The 23,277-nt window shown below is 48.4% G+C and overlaps 1 protein-coding gene across 3 annotated transcripts; it reads right to left on the minus strand.

Annotated features, from left to right (window-relative positions):
- Positions 1–132: 132 nt before the first annotated feature.
- Positions 133–22,159, minus strand: SNX32 (sorting nexin 32). Of its 3 annotated transcripts, none has more exons than XM_032282809.1 (13): positions 21,692–22,157; positions 4,251–4,355; positions 3,787–3,897; positions 3,547–3,668; positions 3,263–3,386; positions 2,962–3,066; positions 2,657–2,762; positions 2,433–2,508; positions 2,161–2,200; positions 1,292–1,378; positions 1,054–1,213; positions 891–976; positions 133–545 (listed from the first exon to the last, which is right to left on the minus strand). In XM_032282809.1, exons 1-13 carry the CDS (start codon positions 21,695–21,697, stop codon positions 492–494), a joined length of 1,182 nt encoding a protein of 393 aa, XP_032138700.1. In that variant the 5' UTR covers positions 21,698–22,157; the 3' UTR covers positions 133–491. The 3 variants fall into 3 exon arrangements, with proteins under 3 accessions (XP_032138700.1, XP_032138699.1, XP_032138701.1); XM_032282808.1 differs by having other exon boundaries at positions 21,662–22,157; XM_032282810.1 differs by lacking the exon at positions 1,292–1,378 and having other exon boundaries at positions 21,662–22,159.
- Positions 22,160–23,277: the final 1,118 nt, after the last annotated feature.

Consider the following 23,277-nt stretch of genomic DNA (forward strand, 5'->3'; position numbering starts at 1 on the left):
ACTGGAGAGAGGGCTGAGGATGCTGCAGGGGTGCCCTCTGTGGTATCCCCAGGTTCTGATCTTGATACTGCCTTGGCAGAGGGTGTGCCTGGTGGACCCTTGAGCTGTGGGAAGTAAGGACAACAGGCCCCCTTGCTGCAAAACCAGGGTTTTTATTTGTGAAGGAGAACAGGCTGGGATCAAGTGAGCTGTGATTCCTTCAAGGCCACGGGTGAGGGTAGAGGCTGTCCTTCAGCCTGGTGGTGGGGGGATGTCAGGGTCCCTGGGGCTCTGCTGACCTGTGGCCAATTATAATGCCCATGCTGCCCTGTGTCTTGCAGGGCCTGGCACCTTTGGTGGTGGTGGGGTAGCGGGTTCGGGCTTTCCCTGGGAGGATGTGGGGCAGAGTGACGATGTGGCTAGTGGCACTGTGCTAGGGAAGGAGACATCTTGCTGGAGAGGGGTCTGGGATACCCCCGTTACTAGAGATCCCAGAGCAAGGTCTGGCTGCTCTAAGGTTCCCCCTTTAGGGCCACAAGGGTGTTCCGGAGAATCAGGGTGCTGGCCTGCAGAGGAGAAACAGGTCCTTGAAGTCCCCTGCTCTCTAAGTCAGTGCCATTCTTTCTGCACGTTAGATGCCCCCTTCCTCCCCACGCCTCCGCTCTCTGCAATAACAGGTGCGGTTAACTGGGGCTTCTTACCAAGAAGGTAAGGGTCCTGAGCCTTAGCTGGGGCTACTCTCATGGATGGCCCCTCCTCACACCATGTGCGTGCACACATGCACATGCATGCACACACCCACATATGCGCACACCTGCGTACACACATGCACGTATACCCTCGTGCCTGTGGGGGGAGGGAGGTTGGAGGTGGGAGGCGTGACAAGGGCCCGTGAGGGTGGGAGGGCTCACCTTGGCATGTTTGAGCTCCAGCTCTGCCAGCTCAATGAGATTCTTTCGAAAAGAGGAGACCCGGCGGGACTTGAAGTCCATGAGCTCTGGAGAGGAGGGGAAGGGGCATGGGGCCCTGGGCTGGGCAGGACAGGTGGCTCCAGGCTGGGGACTGCGGGCTCACCTTGCTTGGCAGAGTCGGAGAGGCGCTCGAAGCGTTGGCAGCACAGCTGCTGGTGGCTCTCGGCGGGCCGAACCTCCCGGTTCCTGGTGCGTGCCTTGTCCAGCGCCTTGTTGGCATTCTCATAGTCAGCCAGTGCCCGCAGCCGCCGGTATAGCAGGTCCTAGAACCATGGGCACAGGGTCACTGCTGCCCTGTCCTGGTCTCCAGGCGTGAGCACTGCTCTGGGGCTGCCTCTCACCTTGGCTGCCTGTGAGTCGCGCATGTAATACCTCAGCATGTCTGACAGCTTCAGGTCCTCATCGGAAGCCACCCGGCCCTCCAGCTTCTGCATCAGAAAGTGGGCACTGGGAAGGGAGCTTGTCAGAGGGGCAGCTAAAGGGTGGGAGGCACCTCTTCATCTAAATATCCAGCAAAGAAGCCTTAGGTAACTGCTCCAGGTCAGACTTGGTGTTCAGGGGAGCAGGCCAGGGAAGGCTTCACAGAGGAAATGGCATCTAGTCTGGATCTTGGGGACTAAGTAAAAGCCAGACAGAGGGAGCTGAGAGCTTGGCAGCTGTGCAAGCCTGGATTAAGCCTGGGTTCAGGGAGGGCACTTGGGCAGAGCAGGGAATGGAGGCAGAGGCTGGAGCACAAGAGGCTGAAAATGGAAGCTCGGGACTTTGGGCTTTGGGGCTTGGGGAGCTTCCAAAAGAGGCAGGGTCCCTGAAGGGCCTTGAGCAGGAAGAAATGCAGTCTAACAGACATTTTGGGAAGATGGAGACACTCCAGTGACTTTCTTGGGGAAAGGGGGGAAGTGTGTACCCGGGCAGTGTGCTGGCAGCTGGGTGCAGCCTGCCAGAGGTTTGGACACACCCTGTGCCTCCCACCGGTCCCCTGCCACGTGTGTGTGCGCGCGCGCGCACACACACACACACACACACACACACACACACACACGGCTGGATTCTCGTTTTCACCCCACCTCTTACTAAACTAGTCTGGAGTGTGAGCCCAGCTTGCCAGTGGGCCCAAATTATCACTGAACATCCCAAGATGATCCTGGAGCTCTTCCTCTGCAGGACTCATCTTCCCTCCAAAGCTCACCAGGAAAGAGAAGGCAATACTTACCCTCAGCCGTTCAAAGAGCTCTGCCAATTTGAGGAAGCTCCTAGGAAACAGTGGGGAGGAGTTAGGGTTGGGGGCTGAGACACAGCTCAGAGCTCTCTGCCTCAGCCTCTCCTCAGGAATCTCCCTCTCCCCTTTCCCTCCCAACACCCTCCCCCAACAAGAGCCTACACCTCCCACCTACAGCTGACAGTAGACATCTACAGAGTGACCCCTCATGGGAAGACATGGTATTACAGGCATTGGGAGAGGGTAGAGGTGGGAGGAGTCCTCACGTCCTTAGCTGGTTGACTTCCTGTGTTCCCAGACTGCTCAGTGCAGCTGAGATAGGGATATAATCGTCTGCCAGGCCTGTTGGGGAACAACCCCCATCAGAGCCCCTACATCTGCATGTCAAGCTCTGGTGCTTGTGGCATGCCCTGCTCTCTTCTCTCCCCCAAGGAGTTGAACCGCTGGGGAGAGGGGCAGGGGGATCCAGGACCCCTTGGGCCCTGCGTACACTTGTGGGAGCGCATGACGCGGTCGGCCCGCAGGCAGGCATCTCGGATACGGGTGTGATACTCCAACAGGAAGGTCCTCTCATGCTCAAAGAAGTCATCCACCTCCTAAGGGAGCCAGGCAGGAGCCCATTGACACTGGGTCACCAAGGAGCTTGGCAGCACAGGCACCCGGGGTTGGCGAAATCTCTTTCTAATCCAGGCCAGGCCCCACCACTGGCTTCCCTCCCACAGCCAGCCTGGGCCTCTGTCTGTGCTGTGGACTTGAGGCACTGGGTTGAATCTAGAGAGGAGCCCCGAGGGTTACCTTGAGCCCTGACATGCCAGTGATGAGGGCTTCATCCGCGGACTTCACGATATTCCTCAGGAACCCTCCCAGGAGCTCCTTCCTATTCTTCCCCCGGACACTCAGCTGAGGCACACAAGGAGGGTGTGATGGCGGGGTGGGCGTTCTCGCCTCCCAGCCCATGTCACAAGCCACTCACGGAGCTGAGACACAGGCTTGGGCCCACTTGGGCCGCTTGTCCAGCCCTGCCAACCCTGGGTGCCTCCCGACCCACGCTAGACTCCTGCCCCAGGGGTGATTTTAGGGATTCGGCCCAGCTCACATCCTGTCCATATTCCAAAAAAACAAAGAAGTTGTGGTCTCGGCGCAGGGTGGGGTGGGCCGCCAGGCGCTGCAGAAAGACTTCGTGCATCGCAACTGTCTTCTTAAAGATGGCCAGGTACTCCCTGCGAGAGCAGCAGCGGCTCACAGGCCCTGCTCAGCTCCCATCATCCTGCCTGTCCCCTTTCTGGGGTCAGAGGTCAGGGTTGCTAAATATTCATTGGGGGAATAGCTGGGGAAGACAGCTGGGCTCTGGGCATAGCGGGGAAAAGAGGTGGCACTCACGCTTCCAGCTCCTGCTTCATCTTGGCAAACTCTTCCCGAGTGACAGAGCTGTCCCCCTCACCCAGTTTCTGCAGCTTTTCTCTCGAAGCCTCAAAGTCTGGCCTTGGAGGGGCTGGGGGGATCTGCTCAAAGGAGGGACAGAGCTGGGAGGCCTCTCACTGCCGAGGCGGCCGTCACAGCCTTTGGTCCTCACCCAGTGCTCTGCCTGTCCCTCCCAGCCCCTGCCCAGCCCCTCCTCACAATGAGGCCGGCGTACTCCTCGTTCTCCACGTAGGCGTCATGCAGCCAGATGAACTCCTCGTGCTGCCGCACGACTGAGAACTCAGTCTGGGCGAAGTGAGGGAGGCAGCTCTGGAGGCAGGAAGGCCGTCTGAGGTCCCTCTCTGCCCCAAGCCCTGCCTCAACAAGTCTCCTGGGCACCTACTTTTGGGTCCCCCTCATCCCACTTTCCAGGGAGGACCCAGTTAGCGCTCAGGTGTCCATGATTTCATTCAGAATGGTGGGCAGGGATGATTAGGACTCAGGGCCTCAGGCAAAGACACCCAGAGCCTAGCCAAGATGCTCACTTTCTAGAAGGGACTGAGGGCAAGTGCTAGGTGGAGGAACAGGGCCCGCAGGCTGTGTTGGCACATGTCTACCACCCCTGGGGGAGGCCTCCTGCAGGCAGCCACCAGCACCTTTCCTCGAGGCCCGCACTGCCTCACCTTGGTTTGAACAGTGAATTTCACCTTGTCCCGCTCACTCACTGCGTCAGAGATCTCCACCTGTAAGGAGCTGTCTCCCTGCAGTTCCACCAATGCGCAGGAAGGCTGTGGAGGAAAGGAGGTCTCTGGCCTGGCTGAGCATGGCCCCTTTGCCCTTCCTTGCCCTGCAGGCCTGGTCCACCTGCAGAGCCGTCTTCAGCCGCACTGCTTCCACAATGCCCCAGGTCACCAGAGAGGGGTCCTGATAAGGCACTGACCTGAGCTTGGGAACTGCCAAAACATTTTAACACTCCCATCCTTGGAGGCAAGCAGAATGCTTCCCATTTTACAGATATTGAAGCTGAGACCACCAGAGAGGTAAAGTAATTTGTCTAAGGTTATGCAGCTGCAAAGCAACAGTACCAGATTGAAACCCAGTTTTTTGTTTTGTTTTGTTGTTTGTGTTTTTTAAGATGGAGTCTTGCTCTGTGGCCCAGGCTGGAGTGCAGTGGCACCATCTCAGCTCACTGCAACCTCCGCTTCCTGGGTTCAGGCAATTCTCCTGCCTCAGCCTCCCGAGTAGCTGGGATCACAGAGGTGCACTACCACGCCAGGCTAATTTTTGTATTTTTAGTAGAGACGGGGTTTCACCATGTTAGCTAGCCTGATCTCAAACTCCTGACCTCAGGTGATCCACCTGCCTCAGCCTCCCAAAGTGCTGGGATTACAGGCGTGAGCCACTGCGCCGGGCGCAACTCAGTTTCTTAATTCCCAACCCCATGCTCTTTCTCAGTTACTTGCCCACCTCTTCCCCAGCTGGCTTCCTCAGGCATCCCTTAACCAAGGCTTCAAGTGAGTTGGATGAGATGTTCCCACCTCTTCTGGTGGGGTTGCCAAAACCATTCCATTTACTACTTTTGGTGCCAAGAGGCAACAGCTTACATGCAAAGCATGTGTATTTCTCCAAGTAAAAAGGTCCACGAGACACTGAGCTACTAGCTTGTTCTTGCATTGAGCTGTTCAACATTTATTTATTTATTTATTTTTGAGACAGGGTCTTGCTCTGTCACTCAGGCTGTAATGCAGTGGTGCCATCATAGCTCACTGCAGCCTCGAACCCCTGGGCTCCAGTGATCATCCTGCCTCAGCTTCCCGAGTAGCTGGGACTACAGACACGTACCACCATGCCCAGCTATTTTTTTTTTTTTTTTTAGAGACAGGGTCTTACTATGTTGCCCAGGCTGGTCTCCAACTCCTGGGCTCAAACAATCCTCCCACCTTAGCCTTCCAAAGGGCCAGAAGCAACATGCATTTATTGAATACCTACTGTGTCCACATCATTGTGCCAAGTGATATTAGGGGGAAGGGAAGAGGCTTAGGAATCACTCTGTCTTTCAGCATTGCTCACCAGTATACAAAAGGCACCTCTCCCACCTCTCAATCTGGAGGCCTCCTCACTCTCTCCTCTCTCTGGTTTTGGCACACTTTGGAGATGGTCCCTGAGATGGCGCTTGATGGTATGTGGGTCCAGAAACAGGTCGGCCCCTGCCTGATGGTGGCCCATCTGCAGCTGGTTTAGTGATGTCTCCTCCCTGGGTGGAGATGCCCGAATCTCTCCCCTCCTCCTGGCTGTCCAGCATAAAGGAATTGACCCTAAGGTTGCTGGTCACTGTTGACAGGGTTATCTCTACAGTGTTTCTTGCCATTTTGCCATTTTTTTTTTTTTTTTTTTTTTTGGTAGAGTCTCGCTCTGTCACCCAGGCTAGAGCGCAGTGTCATGATCTTGGCTCACTGCAAACTCTGCCTCCCGAGTTCAAGCGATTTTCCTGCCTCAGCCTCCTGAGTAGTTGGGATTACAGGTGCGCACCACTACTGGCTGGTTTTTGTACTTTTAGTAGAGTCGGGGTTCTGCTGTGTTGGCCAGGCTGGTCTTGCACCCGCCTGCCTCAGCCTCCCAAAGTGCTGGGATTATAGGCGTGAGCCACCACACCTGGTCCCCCCCTTTTTTTAAATTGAGGCATAAGTTACAGGAAAGTGCACAAATTTTAAGTGTAAAGCACCAATTAATTTGTAGATATATATACAGCTAGATAACCATCACCCATTCAGATCATGATATATATTTTCTTTACTTATTTGGAGACAGAGTCTTGCTCTGTCACCCAGGCTGGAGTGTGGTGGCACCACCACAGCCCACTGCAGCCTTCATATCCTGGGCTCAGGCAATCCTCCTGACTCAGCCTTCCTAGCAGCAAGGACCGCAGGCGTGTACCACCATGTCCAGACAATTAAAGAAAAATTTTTTTTGCCGGCTGTGGTGGCTCACACCTATAATCCAAGCACTTTGGAGGCCAAGGCAGGCGGATCACCTAAGGTTGGGAGTTCAAGACCAGCCTGACCAACATGGTGAAACCCCGTCTTAAAAAAAAAAAAAAAATTAAAGTTCTGTAATCCAGCACTTTGGGAGGCCAAGGCAGGAGAATCGTTTGAGCCCTGGAGTTCAAGACCAGTTTGGGCAACATGGTGAGACACCCTCCAACCCCGCCTCCACAAAAAACCCCCAACAATTGGCCAGTCGTGGTGACTCACACCTGTAATCCCAGCACTTTGGGAGGCTGAGGCGGGCAGATCACAAGGTCAGGAGATTGAGACCATCCTGGCTAACATGGTGAAACCCCGTCTCTACTAGAAAAAAAAAAAAATTAGCCAGGTGTGGTGGTGGGCACCTGTAGTCCCAGCTACGTGGGAGGCTGAGGTAGGAGAATCGCTTGAATGTGGGAGGGGAGGTTGCAGTGAGCCAAGATCGTGCCACTGCACTCCAGCCTGGGCCACAGAGCAAGACTGCGTCTCAAAAAAAAAAAAAAAAAAATTAGCTGAGTGTGGTCACATGCTTGTGGTTCCAGCTACTTGGGGGGCTGAGGTGGGAAGATTGAGCTTGGGAGGTTGAGGCTGCAGTGAGCCAGGACCTTGCCACTGCACTTCAGCCTCCAGCCTAGGTGACAGAGTGAGAAAGTGTCTCAAAAAAAAAAAACAACAATTATCCCCCACCCCAGAAGTGACCGCCATTCTGACTTCTATCACCATATATTATTCTAGCCTATTCTTTTTTTTTGAGACCAAGTCTCACTCTGTCGCCCAGGCTGGAGTGCAGTGACATGATCTCAGCTCACTTCAACCACTACCCCCCAGGCTAATGGGATTCTCCTGCTTCAGCCTCCTGGCGAGTAGCTGGGATTATAGGCGCCCACCACCACACCCCAATAATTTTTTTATTTTAGTAGAGACAGGGTTTTCACCATGTTGGCCAGGCTGGTTTTGAACTCCTGACCACAGGTGATCTGCCCGCCTCGGCCTCCCAAGGTGGCATGAGCCACTGAGCCCAGCCCATTCTGGCCTATTCTTGAACTTCCCAGAAATGCAATTATGCGTTATGTATTCTTTTGTGCCCCCATTCTTTAGAGAGTTCTATGTTGTTGAGAGGAGAAGCAGTTGTTTTCATTCCTGCGTCTTATTTCATTTTATGATTATATCACAATGTATGTATCCACTCTACTGTTGATGGTCATTTGGATTATTTCAAGTTTTTGGCTATTATGAATAAAGCTGCCATGAACAATCTTTTTTAAAATTTTTACTTTTCTTCCATTTTTTAAGCAGGGGGGTGTTCTCGCTATGCTGCCCAGGCTGGTTTGAACTCCTGGCCTCAAGCCATCCTTCCACTTTAGCCTCCCAAAGAGATGGATTACAGGTGTGCACCCCCGTGTCTGGCTTCCATGAAAATTGTTGCAGACGTTTTTTGAGGCCCTTTTTTTTTTTGAGACAGGGTCTTGCTGTGTCACCCAGGCTAGAGCGCAGTGACGTGATCTTGCTCAAGGCGACCTCTGCCTTTCAGGTTCAAGCCATTCTCCTGCCTCTGCCTTCTGAGTAGCTGGGATTACAGGTGCCCACCACCATGCCTGGCTAATTTTTGTAATTTAGTAGAGATAGGGTTTCTCTACATTGTCCAGGCTGCTCTCGAACTCCTAACCTCAAGTGATCCGCCCACCTTGGCCTCTCAAAGTGTTAGGATCACAGGTGTGAGCCACCACCCCCAGTCGTCTTTTGAGGACTTTTGACCTAAGTCCCCATTTCTGTTGGGTATGAGAATTGCTTGGTCACAGGGAAGGCATATTGCATGTTTAAAACGCTTTAGTAAATACTGCCAAACAATTTTCTAAGGTGATTAAACCAATTTACACTCCCAGCAGCACTGTGCATGAAAGTTCCAGTTGTACTACATCCTTGCCAATACTTAAGAATTGTTAGTCATTTTTATCTTTTTCTTTCTCCCTTTTCTTTTTTTGAGACAGAGTCTCGCTCTGTCACCAGGTGCCAGGCTGGAGTGCAGTGGTGAGATCTTGGCTCACTGCAACCTCCACCTCCCAAGTTCAAGCAATTCTCCTGCCTCAGCTTCCCGAATAGCTGGGACTACAGGTGCTTGCCACCACACCCAGCTAATTTTTGAATATTTTGGTAGAGACAGTTTTACCATGTTGGCCAGGATGGTCTCAATCTCTTGACCTCGTGATCCACCCGCCTTGGACTCCCAAAGTGCTGGGATTATAGGAATGAGCCACCATGCCTGGCCTCTTTTTTGTTTTTAAAGAAACAAGAGTCCTGCTAATGTTGTCCAGGTTGGCCTTGAACTGGGCTCAGGCGATCCTCTGGAGTAGCTGAGAGTTGCTTTTGTGTGCACATGTCAATTGACCTACTAAGTATGATAAACTTTGGACTCTCTACTCTGTTCCATTGGTCGATATGTTTGTCCTTATGATAATATCTCACTGTCCTGATTACTGTAACCTGACAGGTAAGACTTGAAATCCGATAGTGTAAGGGCTCCACCTTTATTCTTTTTTTCCAAAATAATTCTGGCTATTATACATCATTTGCATTTCTGCACATATTCTGCTTGTTAATTTCTACCCCTAAAAAACGTACTGGGATTTTGATTGTGATTGTGTCGAATATATAGATGAATCTGGGCACACACCACTGTGACAGCTCAGAGTTGTTACTCTTTTTTACTTTTGCCCTGTTAGTCCAGACCTGGGGAGTGTCACTGGTGCTACCTGGTGAGGAATGATGCTGAGCGGCATTTTCTGCATTTATCAGCCATCTGCATATCTTCTTTTGTGAAGTGCCTGTTCAGGTCTCTCGTTCTTTCCTTCCGCCTCTTTGAAAGATCAAATTATCTGTTTCTCAGTAATTTGTAGGAACTCTGTTCCTGGAGATAAACCGTTTGTTGATTATACGTTTTGTCAACATCTTTTCCTAGTCTATAGTTGGCCTTTTGACTCTCTTAATGGTTCAAATGTTAAATGTTACAAGCTCAACATAAAATTTTTTTTTATTTCTTTCTTTGTGTTTTTTTGTTTTTTTTTTTTTTGAGATGGCGTTTCACTCTTATTGCCTAGGCTGGAGTGCAATGGCACAATCTCTGCTCACCACAGTCTCTGCCTCCCAGGTTCAAGTGATTCTCCTGCCTCAGCCTCCAAGTAGCTGGGACTACAGGCATACGACACTACGCCCAGCTAACTTGTATTTTTAGTAGAGATGGAGTCTCCATGTTGGTCAGGCTGGTCTCAAACTCCCAACCTCAGGTGATGTGCTTACCTTGGCCACTCAAGGTGCTGGGATTACAGGTGTGAGCCACTGTGCCCAGCCAAACAGTCTTCTTCTGTGGTTAAGGCTTTTTGTGTCCTGTTGAAGAAAACTTTGCCTACCCCAAGGTCATGAAGATATTCTATTTATTTTTCTAGAAGCATTATAGTTTTAGTTCTTGTGTCTATGATCCATTTTCTTTCTTTTTTTTTTTGAGACAGAGTATTGCCCTGTGGCCTAGGCTGGAGTACAGTGGCACAATCTTGGCTCACTGCAAACTCTGCCTCCCAGGTTCAAGTGATTATCCTGCCTCAGCCTCCTGAATAGTTGGGATTACAGACACCTGCCACAATGCTTGGCTAATTTTTGTATTTTTAGTAGAGACAGGGTTTCACCGTGTTGGCCAGGCTGGTCTCAAACTTGACCTGAAGTGATCTCCCCGCCTTGGCCTCCCAAAGTGCTGGGATTGGAGGTGTGAAACCACCCTGTCCAGCTATGATCTATTTCAATTCATTTTTTTTTTTTTTTTTGAGACAGAGTTTTGCTCAGGTCATCCAGGCTGGTGTGTAATGGCACGGCTCACAGCAACCTTCACCTCCCAGGTTCAAGCGATTCTCTTGCCTTAGCCTCCTAAATAGCTGGGATTACAGGCACCTGCCATCACACCCTGCTAATTTTTGTATTTTTAGTAGAGATGAGGTTTCACCATGTTGGCCAGGCTGGTCTCGATCTCCTGACCTCATGATCCGCCCACCTTGGCCTCCCAAAGTGCTGGAATTACAGGCATGAGCCACTGTGCCTGGCCTTTCATTTTTTTAATTTTCATTTTTTGAGATAGAGTCTTGCTTTGTCACCCAGGCTGGAGTGCAGTGGCAGGATCTTGGCTCACTGCAGCCTCCAGCTCCTGGGTTCAAGCAATTCTCCTGCCTCAGCCTCCCAAGTAGCTGGGACTATAGGCATGCGTCACATGCCTGGCTAATTTTTGTATTTTTAGTAGAGATGGGATTTTACCGTGTTGGCCAGGCTGGTCTCAAACTCCTGACCTCAAATGATCCAACTGCCTCAGCCTCCCAAAGTGCTGGGATTATAGGCGTGAGCCACCAAGCCTGGCCATTTTCAATTCACTTTGTATATGCAGTGTGAGGCATGGATTGTGATTCATTATGCCATGTGGCCTGCTACTTCAGCACTATTTGTTATAAAGATTTTTTTTTTTTTTTTTGCTATTGAATTGCTTTGGTGTACACGTATCAATTGACCTATTAAGAGTGACAAATTTTGGACTCTCTACTGTGTTCCATTGGTCTAAATGTTTATCCTTATGACAATATCTCACTGTCTTCATTACTGTAACTTGACAGGTGAGAGTTGAAATTAGATAGTGCAAAGCCTCCAACTTTATACTTTTTTTCAAAATAATTTTGGCTATTATAGGTCATTTACATTTCTACAAATATTCTGCTTGTTCATTTCTTTGCTTACAAAATGTACTAGGATTTTTATTGTGATTATATCAAATATGTAGATCAATCTGGGAAGAATTTATCTCTTTATAATTTTATAATTTATAATTTTTAATCTTCCAATCTAAAAACAAATAATATTTTTCCAATTATTTAGATCTTATTTGATGTTTTGTAGTTTTCTGTGTAAAGGTCTTGCATGTCTTCTATGATACTTATTGCTAGGTATTTGATGATTCTCTTTTTTCTTTGCTTTTCATTTTTATTTTTTTCTTAGATAGAGTCTTGCTCTTGTTGCCCAGGTCAGTGTGCAATGGCTTGGTCTTGGCTCACTGAATCCTTTGCCTCCCCGGTTCAAGTGATTCTCCTGCCTCAGCCTCCCAAGCAGCTGGGATTACAGGCACCCCCCCAGGCCACCTGGCTAATTTTTGTATTCCCAGTAGAGACCAGGTTTCACCATGTTGGGCAGGCGGGTCTCAAACTCCAGATCTCAGGTGATCCCCTCCTCTCCCTCCCAAAATGCTGGGATTACAGGCGTGAGCCACTGTGCCTGGCCTTTCTTTGCTTTTTTTTTTTTTTTTTTTTTTTTTTTTTTGAGACAGAGTTTCACTCTTGTTACCCAGGCTGGAGTGCAATGGCGCAATCTCGGCTCACCGCAACCTCCGCCTCCTGGGTTCAGGCAATTCTCCTGCCTCAGCCTCCCAAGCAGCTGGGACTACAGGCACGTGCCACCATGCCCAGCTAATTTTTTGTACTTTTAGTAGAGACGGGGTTTCACCATGTAGACCAGGATGGTCTTGATCTCTTGACCTCGTGATCCACCCGCCTCGGCCTCCCAAAGTGCTGGGATTACAGGCTTGAGCCACCGCGCCCGGCTTCTTTGCTTTTTAAATGATATTTTTTCAAGTTTCATCTTATAATTGTATATAGAAACACAATAGGCTGGGCATGGTGGCTCATGCCTGTAAACCCAGCACTTTGGAAGGCTCAGGCAGGAGAATCACTTGAGCCCAGGAGTTCGAGGCCAACTTGGGCAACATGGTGAAACCCTGTGTCTACAAAAAAAAAAATACAAAAATTAGCCAGGTGTGGTGGCAGCTGCCTGTAGTCCTAGCTACTTGGGAGGCTGAGGTAGGAGGATCACTGGAGCCCAGGAGGTCGAGGCTGCAGTGAGCCATGATCACACCACTACACTCCAGACTGGATGACAGAGCAGGACCCAGTCTCAATATAAACAAAAAAAAAAAAAAAAAAAGGCCAATCATGCCTGTAATTCCAGCATTTTGGAAGGCCGAGGCTGGTGGATCACCTGAGGTCAGGAGTTCGAGACCAGCCTGGTCAACATGCTGAAACCCCGTCTCTACTGAAAATACAAAAATTAGCTGGGCATGGTGGTGGGCACTTGTAATCCCAGATACTTGGGAAGCTGAGGTGGGAAAATCGCTTGTACCGGCGAGGTGGAGGTTGCAGTGAGCTGAGATTGCTTTATTGCACTCCAGCCTGGGTGACAAAAGCAAAACTCCATCTAAAAAAAAAAAAAAAAAAAAGAGGCTGGGCTTGGTGGCTCACACCTGTAATCCCAGCACTTTGGGAGGTCGAGGTGGGTGGATCACGAGGTCAAGAGATCGAGACCATGGTGAAACCTGTCTCTACTAAAAAATACAAAAATTAGCTGGGCATGGTGGCGCGTGCCTGTGGTCCCAGCTACTCGGGAGGCTGAGGCAGGAGAATTGCTTGAAGGTTGCAGTGAGCCGAGATTGCGCCACTGAACTCCAGCCTGGCACCTGGCGACAGAGCAAGACTCAGTCTCAAAAAAAAAGAAAAAAGAAAAGAAAAGAAAAAGAATGAATGACAGAGAGAAACATAATAGATTTTTATATATTTACCATGTGTCCAGGCAAATTTACTTTTTAATTTTAATAAATTATTGAAATATCTTGCTGAATTCAATTTTCTAAAATTCTAGTCACAGAATCAATGAATTTGCTTATAAATTTAATTGTTTGTAGATTTTTTTTTTTTTTTGAGACAGGGTCTTGCTCTGTCATCCAGGATGGAGTGTGGTGGTGCCATCTTGGCTCATGGCAGCCTTGAACTCCCAGGCTCAAGGGATCCTCCCACTTCTGGCTCCCGCGTAGCTGGGACTACAGGTATCTGCCACCATGCCCGGCTAATTTTTGCATTTTTTTGTACACATAGAGTCTCACTATGTTGCCCAGGTTGGTCTCGAACTCCTGGGCTCAAGAGATCTCCTAACCTAGGCCTGCCAGAGTTCAGGGATTACAGGCCTGTGCCACCTTCCCGTTCTTTTGGATTTCCTACATATACAGTCCTATAATCTAAAATAATGACAGTTTTAGTTCTTCCTTTCTAACCTTTATACCTTTATTTCTTTTTACCGTCCTATTACACTTGCCAGGACCTCTAGTACAATGTAGAAGCAGTGATATGATGACATGTTCCTGATCTAAGAGGGACTTCATTCAAAACTTAACCCCAAAGTGTTTTTAGATATTTTTTTTAACCAAGGATATCTTAATGAAGCTTAATGGAGCTCCCTGCTATGTCTAATTTGAGTGTTGATTTTTATCGATTGTTTTTCCCTTGATTGAGATAAATCATATGAATGTTCTTGTTACCTGTTTATGTGCTGAATTTTATTGACTGATTTGCAAATGTTAAACCACCTTGCATTCCTGGAAGAAGGCCCTGTTCATGAAGTATTATCCTTTTCTATATTGCTTATTCAACTTGATTTTTTTTTTTTGAGACAATGTCTTGCTCTGTCATCCAGGCTGGAGTGCAGTGGTGTGATCATGGTTCACTGTCAGCTCAACTCCTGGGCTCAAGCAATCTTCCTGCCTCAGTCTTCCAAAGTGCTGGCAGTATAAGCATGAGCACCATGGGCAGCCTCAACCTTCTTTTTTAAATTTTTGAGACAGGGTCTCACTCTGTTGCCCAGGCTGGAGTGCAGTGTTATGATTACAGCTCACTGCAGCCTCAACCTGCTGAGCTCAAGTGATCCTCCCGCCTCAGCCTTCCAAGGAGCTGGGACTACAGGCATGTGCCACCACGCCTGGCTAATTTGTAATTTTTCTGTAGAGACGGGGGTCTCTCTATGTTGCCCAGGGTGGTCTTGAACGCCTAGGTTCAAGCAATCCTCCCGCTTCATCCTCCCAAAGTGCTTGGATTATAATCATGAGCCACCATGCTTGGCCCCCAGCGGCAACTTGATAATATTTTATGATTTTTGCATCTATGTTCATTATGTTCATGAGAGATATTAACATGTATTTTTCCTTTCTTGTAATGTTCCTAACAATTTTTTATTGTGATAAAATATACATAATATAAATTTTACCATTTTAACCATTTTTTTTGTGACGGTGCCTTGCTCTGTTGCCCAAGCTGGAGTGCAGTGGTGGAATCTTGGCTGACTGCAACCTCTACCTCCCGGGTTCAACTGATTCTTATGCCTCAGCCTCCAGAGTATCTGGGATTACAGGCACCTGCCACCATGCCCAGCTAATTTGTTTGTTTGTTTTTGAGATGGAGTCTTGCTCTGTCGCCAGGCTAGAGTACAGTGGCGAGATCTTAGCTCACTGCAATCTCCGCCTTCTGGGTTCAAGTGATTCCCCTGTCTCAGCCTCCCAAGTAGCTGGGACTACAGACACACACCACCATGGCCAGCTAATTTTTTGTATTTTAGTAGAGACGGGGTTTCACCAGATTGGCCAGGATGGTCTCAATCTCCTGACCTCATGATCCGCCCACCTCGGCCTCCCAAAGTGCTTGGATTACAGGCATGAGCCCCCGCACCCAGCCTAATTTTTGTATTTTTAGTAGAAACAGGGTTTCACCATGTTGGCCAGGCTGGTCTTGAACTCCTGACCTCAGGTGATCCACTTGCCTCAGCCTCCCAAAATGCTGGGATTACAGGCCTGAGCCCCTGTGCCTGACCCCATTTTAACCATTCTTAAGCATACAATTCAGTGGGATTAAGCCCATTCACATTGTTGTGCAATCCTCACCACCATCTGTATCTCCCCTTGACAGATATTTGTATCAAGGTTATGCTCTCCTCCTAAAATAAGACAGAAACTGTGCCTTCTATTTATGTTTTTTGGAATTATTTATGTAAAAATGGTATTATTTCTTCTGTAATGTTTTGAAGAATTTTCATGTGATTTTATTTGTGCTAGAAAGAGATTTCTGGAAATGTTTTAAATTTATATGTATAGGACTATAATACGTATAGGACTACCTAGATTTTCTATTCTTGTTTCAGGTTTGGTAAATTGCCTTTTTCAATAAATTTGTCCATTTCATCTAAATTACCTAGAGTTTGGCAAAAACTTGCTCCTATCTACTCATTGTCTTTTTTCGTCTGTAGTGTTTCTAGTGACATCCCCTTTATCATTCCTGATAATGGTAATTAGTATTCTTCTCCTTCCTCTCCATCTCTCTCCTGCTCTCTGAATCTCTCGTTTGTCAGTCTTGCTAGTTTATTAATTTTATCAATATTTTTTTAAAAACCACTTTTGGCATTATCGATTTATTGATTTTCTCTATTTGTATGTTTATTTTCTATTTATTGACTTTTGTTTGTTTGCTTAGTAGAGAGGAGGTCTCACTATGTTGCCCTGGCTGATCTGAAACTCCTGAGCTTAAAGTGATCCTCGCCTTTTCACCTGGGCCTCCCAAAGGGCTGGGATTACAGGCGTGAGACACTGCAACCAGCCTTTATTGATTTCTGTGCTTATCCTCTTATCCTATTTTCTTAGGGTTTAACTTGCTCTTCTTTTTCGATCTCTTGACCTCGTGATGCGCCTGCCTCGGCCTCCCAAGTGCTGGGATTACAGGCGTGAGCCACCACGCCCAGCTGCTCTTCTTTTTCTAAGATTTTTTTTGTTGTTGTTGTTGAGACAGAGTCTTGCTCTTTTGCCCAGGCTGGAGTGTAATGACACACTCTCGGCTCACCGCAACCTCTGCCTCCTGGGTTCAAGCAATTCTCTTGCCTCAGCCTCCTGAGTAGCTGGGATTACTGGTGTGTGGCATCACACCTGGCTAATTTTTGTATTTTTAGTAGAGATACGGTTTCTCCATGTTGATCAGGCTGGTCTGGAACTCCTGACCTCCTGATACAACCGCCTCAGCCTCCCAAAGTGCTGGATTACAGGCGTGAGCCACCATGCCCAGCCCAAAATAATTTTTTTAAGTTACTTATTTTCCAGCCAGCCGTAGTGGCTCATAACTGTAATCCCAGCACTTTGTGAGGCTGAGGTAGGTGGATCACCTGAAGTCAGGAGTTTGAGACCAGCCTGGTCAACATGGTTAAACCCTGTCTTTACTAAAAATACAAAAAAAACATCTGGTTGTGATGGCACGCATCTATAGTCCCAGCTACTGGGGAGGTTGAAGCAGGAGAATTGCTTGAACCTGGGAGGCAGAGGTTGCACTGAGCTGAGATTGTGCCACTGCACCCCAGCCTAGGCAACAGAGTGAGACTTTGTCTCAAAAAAAAATAATGAGCCGGGCGCGGTGGCTCAAGCCTGTAATCCCAGCACTTTGGGAGGCCGAGGCGGGTGGATCACGAGGTCAAGAGATTGAGACCATCCTGGTCAACATGGTGAAACCCCGTCTCTACTAAAAATACAAAAAATTAGCTGGGCATGGTGGCGCGTGCCTGTAATCCCAGCTACTCAGGAGGCTGAGGCAGAATTGCCTGAACCCAGGAGGCAGAGGTTGCGGTGAGCCAAGATCTGCACTCCAGCCTGGGTAACAAGAGCGAAACTCCGTCCCCCAAAAAAAAAAAAAAAATGATAACTTATTTTCTTCAATGTCATATACTCAAGGCTTTCTTCTTTTCTAAAATATGCATGTTGTAGCATACATCTCCCTCTGGACACTGTGTGTATTTTATGAGTTTTGATATGTCATATTTTTATAATCATCAATTTAAAAATATTTTCTGTTTTTCATTTTAATTTCTTCTTTGACCTATGAGTTATCTAGAAGCATGTTGCTTAATTTCCAATATTTTAGAATCTAGTTATGTTTTTGTTTTGATTCCTTATTAACTCTGGAGCAGAGAATACGCTCTATATGATTTCAGTCTTTTAAATTTTATTGATACTTGCATTATAGCTGAATATATCATTAATTTTGGTAAATGTTTCATGTGCATTTTTAAAAATGTATTTTCTGTAGTTGTTGAGTATAGAGCTCTACATAAGTCAATTAGATCAAGTTGATTAATCATGTTATTTAAATCTTCTAAATCCTTACTGATATTTGTGTCTGCTTGATCTAACAGTTTTTGAGAGTTGTGTTAAAATTTCTTACTGGGCTGGGCATGGTGACTCATATCTGTAATTCTAGCACTTTGGGAGGCTGAGGTGGGAGGATCACTTGAGCTTAGGAGTTGGAGATCAGCTTGGCCAACATAAAAAGACCCCTTTTCTAAAAAAAAAAAAATCATACTTTATTTACTATTTATTGTAGGTTTGCCTATTATTTCTTTCAGTTCTGTCATCTTTTACTTTGATGCTATTTTATTAGGTGCATATAAATTTAGGATTATCTTTCTGTGGAATAAACTCTTTCATCATTATAAAATGTCCCTCTTTATTTCTTTTTCTTTTTTTGAGATAGAGTTTTGCTCTCATCATCCAGGCTGGAGCACAATGGCGTGATCTTGGCTCAGTGCAACCTCCGACTCCTGGGTTAAGGAGATTCTCCTGCCTCAGCCTCCCAAGTAGCTGGGATTATAGGTGTCTGCCACTACTAATTTTTGTATTTTTAGTAGAGACAGGGTTTCACCACATTGGCCAGGCTGGTCTCAAACTCCTGACCTCAGGTGATCTACCCACCTTGGCCTCCCAAAGTGCTGGAATTACAGGCATGAGCCACTGCACCTGGCCATCCCTCTTTATTTCTGATATACTTTTTTTTTTTTTTTGAGACAAAGTCTTGCCTTGTCACCCAGGATGGAGTGCAGTGACATGATCTCGGCTCACTGCAACCTCCACCTCCTGGGGTCAAGCCATTCTCCTGCCTCAGCCTCCTGAGTAGTGGGGATTACAGGCATGTGCCACCATGCCCAGCTAATTCTTGTATTTTCAAGAGATGGGGTTTCACCATGTTGGCCAGGCTGGTCTCGAATTCCTAACCTCAAATCCCATAAGCCACTGTGCCCAACCCTCTTTTTTGTGTGTGTGAAATAGAGCCAGCTGATTATTTAAAAAAAAAAAAAGAAAAAAAAAAGACGGGGTTCCACCATGATGGCCAGGCTGGTCTTGAACTCCTGACCTCAGGTGATCCACCCATCGTGGCCTCCCAAAATGCTAGGATTACAGACGTGAGCCACCTCGCCTGGCCTTTTTTTTTTTTTTTTTTTTTATTAGACAAGGTCTTACTCTGTCTCCCGGGTTGGAATGCAGTGACACAATCACAGCTCATTGCTCATTGTAGACTCAAACAATCCTGAGCTGAAGCAATGCTCCCACCTTAGCCTCCCACATAGGTGGGACCACAGGTGGGCATCAGTATGCTCAGCTCCCACCCATTTATATCAACCTTTCTGTGTCCTTATATTTAAAATATGTCGCTTTTAACAGACTCTAGTTGTTTTTTTCCAAAATACAATCTGACAATGTTTTTTTAAACTGGAGAATTTAGTCCATTCATAATTATTGTAATTACTGATGTAGCAGGCTACCAACTTGTCATCTTGCTTTTTTTGAGTAAGAACATGCGGTGTTTGGTTTTCTGTTCCTGTGTTAGTTTGCTGAGAATGATAGCTTCCAGCTTTATCCACATCTCTGCAAAGGACATAATCTCATTTTTTTATGGCTACATTCCATGATGTATATGTACCACATTATCCAGTCTATCACTGACAGGCATTTGGGTTGGTTCCAAGTCTATGCTATTGTAAATAGTGCTGCAATAAACATATGTGTGCATGTGTCTTTATAGTAGAACTATTTATAATCCTTTGGGTTTATTTATTTTCGAGATAGAGTTTTGCTCTGTTGCCCAGGCTGGAGTTCAATGGTGCGATCTCAGCTCACGACAACCTTTGCCTCCTGAGTTTAAGTGATTCTCCAGTCTCAGCCTTCCAAGTAACTGGGATTATAGGTGCGTGCCACCATGCCTGGCTAATTTTTTGTATTTTTAGTAGAGATGGGTTTTCACCATGCTGACCAGTCTGGTCTTGAACTTTTGACCTCAAGTCATCCACCTGCTTTGGCCTCCTAGAGTGCTGTGATTATAGGCTTCAGCCACTGCACCTGGCCAGTATTTTATATTATTTCATTTTCTCCTTTATTACATTTTTACTTATATATTCTTTTTTGTCTCTATATTTAAAGGAGGATCTTAGAGAAGGCAATCTTAACCTAGAGGATAAGTATTGGTAGTGAACTTCCAGAGATTATGGCTCCTGCAAAGGCTGGGTGGTGCATCCATCTGTTCAATAGCTCAACACACCCTCAGAACATACAGCAATAATACTACAATAATAATAATATAATAGTTAACTCTTATGTTGGCCTTTACAACATGCTAGGCACCGCTCTAACCATTTCATATATATGTCCTAAGCATTTTATATATGTTAACTACTTTAACCATGAAGATGAACATAAACATTGAAGCAGACATATTCTGTTCCAGCTTTGTGTCTCTCAGTCCCTCTTGTTCCTCCAAACCACTTGAACCCCACTCCTCATTTCTTGGCTTCTCTGACACTACCAACGCAGGCTCTTCCACTTGCCCCAGACCCCAAACACATATAGTCTGGCTCACTGGCGCGGCAGGTCCCCTAGTCCCCAGCCTCCTTCTTGCTGCCTTAGTATCTCTCCTCTGACCTACACTGCTTGGTAGCTGCTTGAGGGGGCTGAGGCCTCAAAGATGGACCACAACTGCTTCGTCCTCATCCTCAGCCACAGCCCACTAGGCATATGCCTCCAACTCCCAAAAGGGGGCACCTCTCCATGCTGTAACTATCCTTGGCACAACGTGGATGCTTGACAACTCCTTGCTGAATGAAGTCCAAAGGAAGAAATGATCTTATGATTATATGAACTCAGAACACAAGTGAAGCCATTAGTGCTGAACAGGATTCCCTCACGCCAGCCTCTGCTCAATCCCTAACATCCAGCCCTCCTCTCCCATTCACCCCCTACCCCCATCAAGCCAGCGTGAGTTGGTTCTGAGGAGGGTAAGAGTGACAGTGACGGGTCCCTTTCCATCTGTCAGGACAAAGGCAAAACACTGCCTCCCTTGGCATCCTCGTCAATCCCCACGCAGGTGCCACAGAGGCTTCCCACCCCCTTGCTCAAGTCTCCCTTCTCTCACTTGTGCAGACACACACATACACACAGAGACATATGGGCACACATACACACATCCAGACACACGAGACAAACACAGACATCGACACACACAGACACACATAGAAACACACACAGACACATGCACACACAGACACACAGAAACGCACACAGATACACAGACGCACAGACAAATAGACACACACAAAGACATACACAGATCAAATACAGGTACACAGACACACACACATGCACACAGACACACAGACACAGATACACAGAGACACAGAGACACACAGAGACATGTACACACACAGACACACAGAGACACACGCAGACACATGCAGACACACAGACATACACATACCCACACACATAGGCAAAGACACATGCAGACCATCACACACAGACACACACACACACAGAGACACACACACAGACATAGACACAGACACAAAGACATGCAGACCATACACAGATACAGAGATACACACACGTACACACAGACTCTCATGTGCACACACACATGCAGACTATACACGCAGACACACACACACAAAGATACATGCAGACCATAGATACAGAGACACATGACATGCACAGACACACAGAGACAGACACACAGACGCACGCACACACAGACACGCGCGCACACAGACACACACAAACGCACATGTGCACACACACAGGCACATGCAGACACACAGAGACACGCAGATACAGAGATACACACACTGAGACACACAGACACACAGAGACATACACATACACACAGACACACACACAGTCATATGCAGACACACCGACATACACACACACACAGTCACATGCAGGCTATACACACACAGAAACAGACACAGGCGGACCACAGACACACAGACGAGCGCGCACACACGTGGGCGCGCGCGCACACACCACCGCCTGATTGGGCATCACCGGCTCTCACAGAGTGAGGGGAGGCTGGCGGGGGTCTTCATCCTTTCTCTACCTTGCCCTCCTTCCCAGCCTCCGGATGCACCTCCATCGCTCTCCTGGGCGGCAGCACACACGGCTTCAGCGTCCGGCCACTGCCCGCGTGCTCCCGCAGGTCGACCCGGTAACTCGCCCGAAGAATCGACCGAGCCCGGATGCTCTCAGCTGACTGAGACGCTCTCCCCCGCCCGTCCAGGGAGTCGCGTAGAGTCGGGGGCGGTTCCTACGCGTTTCCCTCAGCCGCGCCTTTCGATTGGATACCGGGGCTACCGTACGTGACACCATTGGCTGGAATGTCTGCGGTTCCTGGCCCAGGCCTCAGCTTTTAAGGGGCACGCGGCATGGAGCGTAGGCCAGTGATAGGCGACAGTGTGGGAGCTGGGGTCAAGATAGCTCTAGGGTCGCAGAGGCCGCGTGCCGCGTCTCCCTCCTGTCTCCGGCTGACTAACATCCCAACCTCGTGCCGCTGTACCGGGCCGCTGCTTCCAACCGCCACGTGCGGCCTGCGCGTGCGCACTCGCCCAGTTTGGCTACCACCAGGCGGTGGGGAAGGGGAAGGGGAAGGGGAAGGGGAAGGGGAAAGGGAAGGGGACAGGGAAGGGGGTGAGGGTGGCAGGGTGGGGACGGGGAATGGGGAGCGGGGGTGGGGATGTGGGTGGTGGACCAGGGGCGAGGGCAGGGGAGGATGTCTTTAGAGAAGGGTGTTCTGTTAAGTTTTCCGCCCTTGGGCCGTAGGGAGCGGCGGGGTAAGCAGCCTAAGAGGACTAGGGGACTCCCCAAGGCCCAGGGCCAGGGCGCCCCTGGCAAGGCCGGGTTCCACGGGCGGCCGCCACTGGAGCAGGGCTACGAGGGGGCGCCGATGCTGCGAGAGAAAACCTGGGGACCTTGGAACGGCCTCATGGTGATTGGGAAGAGAGTGGAGCTTCTGAGTAGAAACACTCAAAAGCCGAAGCTGGAGTCTGAGTACTGGAGACTGGAAGATGTGGAAAAGGAGGCCTTGAAAGAGAAATCAGGCCCGAGTCAGGAAAGGATGGATGTGAAGCTGCTGCACCGTAGAGCAAGTGCATCACAAGCTTCAGTAGATTTGGGGAAAGACAACCCAAGGGAGATTTGGGGAAAGCAAGAGGTCAAACACAAAATAAGGGCTAAATCTAAGAGTGCAGGGATGACAGCAAGGCCTATGAGGGGGTCTGGCTTTGAAGAGAGGTCGAGGTCTGCTGGGGAGAAGGTAGGGACCAGTGGAGAGGACTTGGGATCCAGAGGCTATAAACTGGGGCAGAATGAGAAGGAGCTGAGGCCGAGTGTGGACAAAAAGAGATCAAGTGTAGAGAAGCTGAGGTCTAGTAATGAGAAGCTGGTGTCCAGGGAAGAGAAGTGGGAGTCCAGTGGAGTGAACCTGAGGTCCAGTGGCAGAAAGCTGAGATCAAGTGGAGAGAATCTGAGATCAAGTAGAGAGAATCTGAGATCGAGTGGAGAGAACCTGAGATCGAGTGGAGAGAAGCTGAGGTCGAGTGGCGAGAACCTGAGATCGAGTGGAGAGAAGCTGAGGTCGAGTGGCGAGAACCTGAGGTCGAGTGGCGAGAACCTGAGATCGAGTGGAGAGAACCTGAGATCGAGTGGAGAGAACCTGAG

This window comes from Sapajus apella, unplaced genomic scaffold (genome assembly GCF_009761245.1).
Source record: "Sapajus apella isolate SASKATOON/1434 unplaced genomic scaffold, GSC_monkey_1.0 scaffold14, whole genome shotgun sequence".
NCBI lineage: Eukaryota > Metazoa > Chordata > Mammalia > Primates > Cebidae > Sapajus > Sapajus apella.

What these genes read in the sequence shown, in the direction of transcription:
- SNX32 (XM_032282808.1), bottom strand. Translation starts at nt 21,697, where the DNA reads ATGGAGGTGCATCCGGAGGCTGGGAAGGAGGGCAAG. An exon ending in GAAGTCAACCAGCTAAGGAC is followed by an intron (nt 2,201 to 2,432) that starts GTGAGGACTCCT and finishes ACTGTTTCCTAG; the next exon opens with GAGCTTCCTCAAATTGGCAG. An exon ending in TGGAGCTCAAACATGCCAAG is followed by an intron (nt 546 to 890) that starts GTGAGCCCTCCC and finishes TCTCCTCTGCAG; the next exon opens with GCCAGCACCCTGATTCTCCG.